The 11,371-nt window shown below is 45.1% G+C and overlaps 1 protein-coding gene across 1 annotated transcript in view; it reads left to right on the forward strand.

Moving 5' to 3' along the window:
• DMTN (dematin actin binding protein) overlaps nucleotides 1-11,371 on the forward strand; it is a 32,063-nt gene extending 20,692 nt beyond the window's left edge. The window contains exons 3-17 of the mRNA XM_044278984.1: nucleotides 241-299; nucleotides 1,255-1,329; nucleotides 1,549-1,704; nucleotides 2,525-2,569; nucleotides 4,517-4,628; nucleotides 4,706-4,762; nucleotides 4,853-4,993; nucleotides 5,077-5,180; nucleotides 5,274-5,379; nucleotides 6,999-7,036; nucleotides 7,168-7,216; nucleotides 8,160-8,167; nucleotides 8,255-8,320; nucleotides 10,131-10,211; nucleotides 10,316-11,371. Of these exons, the coding sequence (XP_044134919.1) occupies nucleotides 282-299; nucleotides 1,255-1,329; nucleotides 1,549-1,704; nucleotides 2,525-2,569; nucleotides 4,517-4,628; nucleotides 4,706-4,762; nucleotides 4,853-4,993; nucleotides 5,077-5,180; nucleotides 5,274-5,379; nucleotides 6,999-7,036; nucleotides 7,168-7,216; nucleotides 8,160-8,167; nucleotides 8,255-8,320; nucleotides 10,131-10,211; nucleotides 10,316-10,429 (1,170 nt within the window). The 5' untranslated portion in view covers nucleotides 241-281 and the 3' untranslated portion in view covers nucleotides 10,430-11,371. The remainder of the gene's footprint in view (nucleotides 1-240; nucleotides 300-1,254; nucleotides 1,330-1,548; nucleotides 1,705-2,524; nucleotides 2,570-4,516; nucleotides 4,629-4,705; nucleotides 4,763-4,852; nucleotides 4,994-5,076; nucleotides 5,181-5,273; nucleotides 5,380-6,998; nucleotides 7,037-7,167; nucleotides 7,217-8,159; nucleotides 8,168-8,254; nucleotides 8,321-10,130; nucleotides 10,212-10,315) is intronic.

Below are 11,371 nucleotides of genomic sequence, written 5' to 3' on the forward strand. Positions count from 1 at the left end.
TGGCTTCTGTGTCCAACACCCGGCGACCAGACGGAATCAAACTCTAGGCCTGTGATGGCTAAGCTCCGGCACTCCAGCTGTGGTTAAACTACGACTCCCAAGATGTGCACTTGCTTGGCTGTTCTCCAAACTCCATAGAAATAAATCGAGCATGCTGGGAGTCGTAGTTTCAGCACAGCTGAAGTGCCGGAGGTTAATTATACAAACGACTGAATGAATTCTTTCCTTTTTCCTCTCTAGATCTCCAGTATACAAACAGAACACTGAAACACAACAGCTGAATGGAAAGGTTTCCTAAGGTAACATCCATGAGGACATCTATGTGTGTACATGCTCGTATACTAACATGCAGGGGTGTAGCTATAGGGGGTGCAGAGGTAGCAGTCGCTACCGGGCCCAGGAGCCTGAGGGGGCCCAAATACCCTTGTGCTGCATAAGAAGACACACAAAGCACTGAGGAAAGGGGGGCCCAAGTCTAACTCTTCCACCAGGGCCCATGAGCCTTTAGCTACGCCCCTGCTAACATGGCAGCAGGGACCATTAACATCCAAAAAAAAAAAGTTATTACCATGCCCCTATGTAAAAAATCTTTTCTGTGATTTTGTCGATTTCTTGCATCTGGTAAAAGTCAATCCCACAAATGACAAAGCAGAAGATCAAGACCAAGAAGGCATTCACTTCAATAGGAGCAGCGCTGCAGTAACCAGCTCCATCCACCGCATATAGGATGGAGCTATATAGTTGTGGTGCCGACTTACCTTACCAGAGCTACTGCAGAACAGCTGATCCGGGGCGTATTGAACCCTAATATTATACTTGCCAATTTTTAGCATCCTGGTGACAAGAGAGGAAGGAACATGCCCCTTTCCGCTAAGCAAGCCCACCTTTTTTACAGGCCACACGCCTTTTCATGATGTGTCACGTCCCCTCAATGCATGTTCAGGCACCAGAGCTGTCTGATGATGCAGCATCCCAACACTACATCCAGGAGGTCTCTTCTTCTTTTTTTTTGGGGGGGGGGGGGGGGGGGGGAAATCCTCCCAGACATTTAGGGATTGTTGGCAAGTATGTGTAATGTGTACGGCCAGGTAAACATACACGGGTTACAGCAAAATACAATGAGTGTTACGACTACTAGAACTATCCGAAAATGGGTTTCTACGTCAGATATCGTCATACTGTACGGACGGCAGCGGCCTAATTATTTCCTTTCTGTACAGTTCAGCTGTATGATAATTGTTCTGTGTGTTACAGGCCCCTCTTACGTCTCCTGGCAGTGTCACCTCGTCCAGGGGGCCCAGCGTACCAGGCTCCCCCTCTGCTATCACTGTAAGTTACGCCCCATGCGTTTCTCCAAAACGTCCATGTTTCCATGTTCTTAAATGTTATTTTTTCATCTCCTAATGGACCGAAGACAAGAAGATAAATGGTAAAAATGGAGAAGGGTTTGTACCTGACGCACACAGAAAATAACCTTCATGATAGTGAATGAGATCATGTCTATTGATTATGGCTTCTTAGTGCCCTTTGTCTTTCGATGTGTTTCAGGCTCGGATGGACAGTCGTGTCCTGGGTTACAAGGACCTTGCTGCTCTCCCACGTGATAAAGCGATACTGGATATCGAGCGTCCAGACCTAATGATTTATGAACCACATTTCACGTATACTCTTCTGGAGAATACGGAGACTCTTCGGAGTCGAGAGGTAACTGCTGGGTCTGGAAAGGAAAAAATGATGTAACTGATACGGTTGCTGACATCTATGTGTCCTTCATGTTGTAATACCAGTGGCAAAGCAAGTTTTGGTACATCTTTGTAGCTTCGCTTTTCTTAAAGGAACTCAAGAAGATCTCCCCAAAAAAGAGAACCAACTCGCCAGCGCCACCTAGTGGAAGTGGTTCCCTATGAGTCAACATCCGACTTTCCAACAAGACATGGGATTTGACAAGAGAAAATAGCCAAACCTGATATACAGACATACAGATCTCTCTGCATATTGTCTGCAACGAGGATGGTTTTTAATACATTTGTCTGAATCCTGCCTAAGGATCTGAAGCCCCTTTAAAGGGGTTGTCACATCTGGATGTTTATGGCATACCGATAGGATGTGCTATAGATGCCCAATAGGGATCCGCTTCAATGTCAAGAATGGGGACCCATTGTGATCTCTTCATTCTCTCCTATGGGACTTAAAATAGCTAAAAGAGTACTTTCAACTATTTTTGGAAGTCCCATAGCACTGAATGGAGGGGTAGCCACTCATGAACGGAGTTCCCTTCATTCACTTCAGGGCCATGTTTTTTAGATAGGTGCAGGTCCCACCTCTGGGACCGGCTCCTATCAGAAATGTATGGCATATCTATCGATGTGCCATAAGTGCCCACATGGGAATATTCCTTTAAGAAACTTTAATAATACTTTTATTTTGTTACATTGTACTGAAGTTAAATTATAATCCATTTTATATATATATATCTCAATAGACTTGTACATGATATTCAGTGGTGCGCACTTTTGTTTTGCAGCGATCACTGTCACCCAAGTCAATATCTCCACCTCCATCACCTGAGGTAAACCACTAAACAATGTAGGGGTTACACTGGGGGGTAGGCAATGAAGTTCTTAAAGGGGTTCTGCACTTTCAATTAACTGATGATCTATCCTCTGGATAGATCATCAGCTTCTGATCGGCGGGGGTCCGACACCCGGGACCCCCGCCGATCAGCTGTTTGAGAAGGCAGCGGCGCTCCAGGAGCGCCGCGGCCTTCTCACTGTTTACCGCCAGGCCGCCTGCCCACTGACTCACGACTTGTATCAACTACAGTGGGCGCGGCTAAGCTCTATTCAAGTGAACAGAGCTTAGCCGCGCCCACTCTAGTTGATACAAGTCGTGACGTCAGCTGGAGCGCCGCTGCCTTCTCAAACAGCTGATCGGCGGGGGTCCCGGGTGTCGGACCCCCGCCGATCAGAAGCTGATGATCTATCCAGAGGATAGATCATCAGTTAATTGAAAGTGCAGAACCCCTTTAAAGCTGGATAAGGATATAAAAAAGCCTCTATTAGATAGTTGGTCAAATTACTGGGAACAAGCTTTATTGAACCAATTCCGATAATCCCATTCCTGTGTTCATATGTGTCCGCATTGCTAAGACAAATTATGTTTTAATATATGCAAATGAGCCTCTAGGAGCAACAAGCGGCGGGGGGGGGGGGGCGGGGTCTGCACTCTCTAACTGGCGCACCCTCTGCACTTTGACGGGACCGGGCGTGATCACTTTTGCACTGCCTAGCCCTGTCCATCAAAGTGCAGTTACAGAGAGAGCTGAGCCTCTAGGTGTAACAGCCCCGCCTCCGTTGCTCCTAGAAGTTCATTTGCATATATTAAAACATGATGTTTCTCAGAAATGCGGGCACATAGGAAGATGGGACCAACACAGATGCCTTCAGCTGCCAAGCGCACATGTAACAGGTCAGACAGTGTCATAGGTACAAACCTGCTGACAGATGCACTTTAAATTTTGACTAAGATTACTTTTATATTCTATTGTCTGACATTGAGCTGTTGGTCAAATCCCTGTTCCCTTAGCCCCTTTTCCCAGATTTGTCCTCAGTTTACCTGATAAATATATTTTTTGATTATATTTGCAATTTCTGAATTTTTGGCAGGACTGCTTGAAAGCCAGCAGTATTGCTTTCGATTGAGGATAATGAGTGCACCTTTCCGTTATAGCAATTATTGCAGTTATTTTATGTTTTAATCACATTTGAAGGGTATGCTATCACGGAAAGTGAAACGTTGATGTGAATGCCCCCCTAACTGGGGGGATACCAGCATAAAGGTGCACTCATTATCCTGCATCCAATATATTGCGTGAGCTGCTATGAATTTTGAAGATTAGATTCAGCAGAACCTGAAGATATTTACAGGAACTGCTGACCGTCTAATCTAATGTGTATGGAGCCTCCCATATCATCTGTTGTCAGGAGAAAGAAGGGTTGGACATGTTGGATTTCAACAGTCATGATTCTTGCTCTAATGTGAGATATCCCACCACCAGAGGTGTTTGGCAGCGATGTACTCCCTCTCTTGAGAGACATGTAATCTTCCAGCAGAAGAACATCCTTCTGGAGTTCATCACATTCAGCATAGCAGTATGCTACCTTTCCCCGCCAGAGCCCAAAGACTATAATGGGACCTGGCGGGGATATGGCCTGTTTCCAGCATTAGTGCTTGGATTTGGATGAACAAAAAATGTTGCAAGGACTGTTTTTTGTCAGGCCGAATCCCAGCACTAATGCCAGAAACAGGCCATATCCCCACCGAGTCCAATTTTAGTCAATGCAGCCTGGCGGTGCTCCGTCTCTTTCCGGATACGATGAACTCTGGCACGGTTGTTCCTCTGCCAGAACAGCCTGCTGAAAGATTTTAGCACTGGTGTAAAACTAGCCTGTTGACAGCTATCTAATTGTTATGGCTGGCCTTAGACTTGTAATACTTCTGCCTTCTTACTACACAGGTCTCTGCACTCTGGGCTGACAACAAGTCTATAGTCAGCAGTTCAACTGTACAAGGCTCCCGCGGAGGAACCAATTCTCCTAGGGGAGGAGTCCAGCATTTCCACTGCCCAGGTAAAAGCAAGCTTTAAATATGTAGAACCATGGATTTACGCCATCATGTAATCCCACGTGCCACTCTCTTTCTTCAGAGATTTCTCAGGAGGAGCCAAATCTGTACAAGAAGCCACCAATCTATAGACAGAGAGGTGAGAAGACCCATCTGACCATTCAAATGTCTGGCACTCACTTCTTCTCTCAGCCTTGGATAACATATGCTTTTAATACTGTGCTTCCAGAATCGGCACTCTCCCACAGACTGTCCGATGACCCCATAGTTGAGTCCTCAAAATTCCCAGCTGCAAAACCTCCAGACCCCAATCAGCCAGCAAAGATCGAAACCGATTATTGGCCATGTCCTCCTTCCTTGGCCGTTGTAGGTAAGAGAGAGGAGCAGTTCTTTATGGGCTATTTACCCAAGACCAGGACATGGTCCAATGTTCAATTTCATTATTGTCTTGAGAATCGGAGAGGCGCCACCGCAGAGAATCCAGAAGTGAGGAAGATATTAAAGAAAATGAGGATGTGAAAGGACTGAAAGACCGGCAAATGGTGGAACTGAACAAGGTAAAAGACAATTGATGTATAGATCCCTAAGAACAAATGCACTCCACTCAGATTAGGTCTTCTAATATACACTGGCTACATTTTGTTTTACAGATCCAGTCTAATCTGGGAAAAATCATCCTAAAAGAAGAAATGCAGAAGGTAGAAACCCCACGAAGAAAAACTCGTTCTTTGCCAGACCGGACTCCTATCTGCACACGTAAGTAATTCAGGGGGTCATTTACTAATCTGAAATACACCTAAATTAGGCATATTTCAGGTGCAGATAGTGGCGCAATGGTTAGTTGCGCCTTTATTTGCAACTTCGCCCTGCTCACGCCAGGTTTTAAAATTGTGGTTGTGGCATGGGAGTGGAGAGGCCTGCAATTTTGAAAGATGACTAGGCAAAGAGGGGGTCATTTATCAAACAAAAATACGCCTAAATTAGGTGTATTTCTGGTGCAGATTGTGGCGCAAAGGTCCTTTGCGACGCAATCTGTGACTTTTCACGCCGCCAGGTCTAAAAATATCAAAGGAATCCCAGAAGCCCACGGCTTCTTCAATTCATATGCTTGATATTTATTCCATCAATATTTACAGTAATTGGACGCGTTTCGGCCCGTCCAGCCTTCGTCAGTTTGCTGATGAAGGCTGGACGGGCCTAAAAGCGTCCATTACTGTAAATATTGATGGAATAAATATCAAGCATATGAATTGAAGAAGCCGTAGTCCGCTGGGATTTCTTTGCTGTTGATTTGGAGTTCGCTCTTTTCCCGTGCGGGTGATAAGTTGATAGCCGATCCTTCCTACTTAGGTCTAAAAATACCGCAGGGGAAGGGGGCGGGCCGGCAGGCCCGTCTTATTCAACATTTTCTATGCCTATTTTAGGCATAGAAAATGTTCTAAATGTAAGACATAACTTCGGCGAATCCACCGCCAGGTTTAGGGGTTATTAAGACCGGCATCTAAAACGCTGGTCTTAATAAATGTGCCCCAGAGTCTCCAGGCAATCCCTTCTGAGAATGAGTCCATCACGATGGTCAACTGCAGGAGACATATAGAATTTACACGTCACCCATCCGCATGAGTGAAATTCACTTGGTTGGTGGTAGATCTGTCAGAGCGGGGTTTAGTCCTTTCAGCAGCTCATAGTGGGAGCCTTAGTAGGACCTATGTATTAGTGACATCCAGGGCAATGTCTTTACTGTATTCCACGATGATGCTCTCATTATACTCAGTATCACAATGGGGATCATTAAATGGGCAACAAGCAGCTGGAATGACCCTAACCTGAACCTCCTAGGCCAGATCTTTAAAGCTGGCCATACACCATCCATAGTAGTTAGCTGAATGCTCATACAAAAACAGTTTTCTTTTCAAACTCCCCCTTAAAGTGGATTTAGGCTGGCCCCGACACATCCCCTGCCACACGGTCACTCCGCCCCACTGTCAAACTTTTCGACACCAGTTGCGTGACCTAATATTGTAACAAGGCCGGTCAAAAAGGGGACTTGCAACTATTTTTAGGACTAGTCCCTTGATAAATGGACCCTAAAATAGTTTGCTGGTCCTGCTGACATTAGTGAGTTTGGAAGACTTTGCTCGAATATGTATGGACACTTTTACAGGGCTCCCTACCTACTACGTGTCATGTATTATGCTGGTGACAGAGGTGCCTTTGGGCCACCTCAGGGACCTGGGCCTGGTTGCGACTGCTACCTCTGCACCACCTAACTCTGAACCTAGTGCCTGTCTTCCATGATTCCAAAACCAATTAATAAAGCTGAAGAACCGACACCTCTGTGCCATATATGACGTGTCAGTGGTCTGTCTCCACAGCCATCCATTCTGGATATGGAAGAAGCAGCTTATCAAGGGTACGTATCTACTACAATGGATCCACATATAGAACAATGCACATGTAATATTTTATTATTATGCTTGTCTATTTATGATGACTGTTAGCCACTGAGTGGTCTATGTAATACTAATGGTGTTCTGTCTTCAGCTTCAGTCTGCAGAGTTTCATCACCCAGACCGGCAGAGAGAGAGTACAGGTGAGAAGGCGATGGTGTGTGACATCTAGATGCTGCACGGCATAAAATCTCCAGAGACTTCAAAAACTGTTAGGCATGAGCAAAATCCAGTCTTAAGGCTGTATTACACCAGTCGATTCTGCAGTCGGGAAGGAAGCGTTCTTTCCCGGCAATCGACTGCTCACTAGTGGAGGAGACTGCGGCTATTACATGCAGCGATCTCCTCCACAGTATGGGGAACAGCGATCGTTAAGCCATAGCTTGTCTCCATGCTGTTGGCTGCAGATCATGATTAGACAGCACAATCTGCCGCCGGCAAATCTCGATCTTTCAGCGAACGATTATGCTGGCAGTGTAATACTGCTGCCGATCACAACTACGAACACTCGTTAACGATCATCTGCCAGTCTGTGGTGTATAAGATTGTTGCACATATGGGACCTTTAGGCACAGAATTGTTACAACTTGTCAAAATCTGTACGTGTTGTGGATTTGCCACAGATTTATCCGGATTGGCCCACCAGAGGATCGTTCTGTGGGCCCAGGCTCCAGTACCATAGTGGGCCCAAAGGTCCAAGGGAAGGGAAAACATTTGGAGCCAATTACTTGCCTCTAGAGTTTATTTCTTTGATTCAAAATGATTAGATTTTAAGGATGATATACACAGTCTTAGGCCTCATGCACACGACCGTAGTTAGTCCATATCCGATCCTCATTTTTTGCGGATCGGAAGCTGACCCATTCATTTCTTTCTGGTACTGCAAAAAAAAAAAAAAAAATAGAACTTGTCCTATTCTTGCCCCGGTTATTTCCTCCAGTTCTCAATATGGCGGTCTTTAGTGCTTACACCAGGAGATGGCGGCTTTGCTTAGTTTGCACCTTTGTTATTATTTGCAAAAAGATAAATGACAAATATTAGCGGTTATGACATATTTTTGCTAACCAGTACTTATCTGTTTTGCAGGGTTTCAGGTAAGCATTCATAGGGAAGGGATGGGGGAAGATGGATTCACAGCATCATGACTCGGTACAACCAGAAATGTCTTCTGTGTCCTACAGAACGGTGAAGGGCAGAGGATCAGGATGGACCGAGGGAACTCCCTCCCCAGCATGCTGGAGCAGAAGGTGCGAAATAGTGACTGATCATAACTGATGAAATATCAGGACGAAGCCTTTATAAACTACGAGTGTCACACAAAATGATGAGGGGCTGGTGCACCATTAAATATCATAGTATTTTTTATTTTATTTGTATTTCGTATTTATATTTTTTTTTTCTACATAATGTCCCACAAGAGCTTATTAAAAGACCTCTGGGGGACACTGACATTTTTTTTTATTTTGCACTTTTTCCTTTTGATTTAATTTGTATTTTATTTATTTTTTTATCTTTTTACTTGGGTATTCTATTTCTTAAATATATTCTTGCCACATAATATTCCCCATAGAGTTGAAAGACCTCATTGAGGGCTATGCACCTATCTGAGGAGCAGTCAAGCTGTTCCTGCTGCCTATGGGTACTTTCACACTTGCGTTGAAGGATTCGGGCAGGCAGTTCCGTCGCCGAAACTGTCTGCCGGATCCGGTAATCCGTATGCAAACGGATCACATTTGCATTCGGATCCGGCTGTCAAATGCATTGAGATACCGGATCCGTCTTTCTGGTGTTATCCGGAAAAATGGATCCGGTATTTTTTTTTCTTTTTTAAAGGTTTGCACATGCGCAGACCGGATCTGTCAATGCGGCAATTTTAATGCCAGATCTAGCACTAATACATTTCAATGGAAATTAATGCCAGATCCGGGATTCCAGCAAGTGTTCTGGAATTTTGGACGGAGAGAAAAATGCAGCATGCTGCGTTTTTTTCTCCGTCCAAATACCGTGAAAAGACTGAACTGAAGACATCCCGAACAGAATGCTCTCCATTCAGAATGCATTAGGATAAAACTAATCAGTTTTTTTCCGGTATTGAGCCCCTAGGACGGAACTCAATATCGGAAAAGAATAACGCTAGTGTGAAAGTACGCTAAGGCTTCATGTACATGGCTGTTGCCCGGCCATGAGCTCACCGCATTCACTTGAGTTGGTCCGCAGTCCGGAAGGTCGGTGCGGAACAGAGGCACGGAAGCACTACATACTGCTTTTATAGGGTTTCTCTCTGTGCCTCTGTAGCACAAAAAGATAGACGGATCATGGACCCATTCAAGAACGGGTCTGGATCTGTCACGGCAGCCGTACGGATAGTGCCCGTGTGAATGAGCCCTAAAGGGTCACTCAGCTCCACTCCCATGGAAGTGAATGTTACCCAGCACTTTAAATGGAGCTCTTGGCTCTGTTCAGAGTGCTAATTCTGCTGCAGGAAACATCTAATGGGTGGGGAAGTGGAGTGTCAGACCCCTACTGGTTGGGTATTCATGACCTATCATCAATATCAGGAGTCTGACAAATCCCTAAGGCTAGGTCTAGACGACGACATTTGTCGCGCAACATTTTGTTGCACCAATGTCGCGTGACAATGTTTATAATTGCAGTTTATGGTGTCGCACTGCAACATGCTGCGACTGCGACGCAACAGTCGCAGAAAATCCATTCGAGATGGATTTTTTCTGCGACTGTTGTGTCGCAGTCGCAGCATGTCGCAGTGCGACACCATAGACTGCCATTATAAAAATTGTGGCGTGACATTGGTGCAACAAAATGTTGCGCGACAAATGTTGCACCCTATCTGTCGCGCGACAAATGTCGTCGTGTAGACCTAGCCTTAAACTCAAGGGATGTCTTCTGGTGCTGACTGTATCTATGGGAAAGGTGAGACCACTTGCTGCTGTATATGATGACATTTCCCACCACCAATTCTTCTGATACATGATTGAATCCTTCCATGTGCTGCTTTACTTTTTAAGAAAAAAATGGGTCTTTAAAATTCTTTTTCAGGTCTTTCCTTATGAAATGTTAATAGTCACCAACAGGGGGCGCCAGAAACTGCCTCCTGGGGTCGATAAGACTCAGCTAGAGGTAAGGACATATATAGGAGTTCCTCCTCTGGAACATACATGGACATCATAGTGCCGGCTCATCTGGAGGATGCTAACACCACTTTTGAATTGCTCCCTCTCCAGAAGTACCTCTCCCCTGAGGAATTTCAGCGACTCTTCGGCATGGCATTGGATGAATTTGTAAAGATGCCACTGTGGAGAAGAAATGAGCTCAAACGAAAACTGCTTCTCTTCTAAGGGCACCGCTAGGGAAGAGCAGAGTAAATGGGGTGGACTGGAGGAGATGGACCGGACCAGCACGTCTGATATGAGTGACCTCACGGGGGCCTGGAGAACCTTGCGTCAATCATCCAATGTCAATGAATGACCCCCCCTCCATTACTTAAGACACCTCAGACTCCTATAGGACCAAATTATGATATACCTTAGATACCCCTTAATTATGCAACGTCATACACTACTCTGTATGATGGATCACTTGAACACGCAACAGATCACAACAGATCCCCTATAGATTCCTATATATATATATATAGCCAGGTTCTTACCCAGCAGATCCTATTCTGAATAATTCTCTTGTGTGTTAGGTGGCATTCATAGTTCTGTATGGACATGGCTTCTAGGGTCTGCACACGTTACATACGTAAGACATTCGCCCCAAACCTGAAGGTAGGACGCAGTCAGTATAATATTACCATTCGATTAGAGAGTAGGGGCGGAGGTGCTACTTACCCCCAGCGCTGTGTGTGTATTTTATGGGTGAGTGCTTTCAGTTTACCGCGTTCCCGTCTCCATCCATTGCCCAAAGGACAACCGGGCACTTATCTCCGGAAAAAAAAAATATGGCAGTTTTTTTACCCCTCTCTTCTGCTGTGTGCTTTGTGATATGATGACTTTTTGGTACATGCTCTTTCCTAGTCACAGTGCTTCAGTGTATGTCCCACCTCTGTGCTTCACACCATTCAACTCCACTTCTTCATCCCACACGTCTCTACTTGTCCTCATGACTACTAGCCTCTCACCTGAGACACCCCAGCCTTTACTTTCACTCCCACCTTTTCTCTTCCACATACGTGTCCCGTGTCTACCTTTTGGTGGTGAAGCTTTTTCTTTTCATTTTTTGGCTTCTGATGTATAATTAATATTATTATTATAATTATTAAAGGTTACTGAATATTC

This window comes from Bufo gargarizans, chromosome 2 (genome assembly GCF_014858855.1).
Source record: "Bufo gargarizans isolate SCDJY-AF-19 chromosome 2, ASM1485885v1, whole genome shotgun sequence".
In the NCBI taxonomy this organism is placed as follows: Eukaryota; Metazoa; Chordata; class Amphibia; order Anura; family Bufonidae; genus Bufo; species Bufo gargarizans.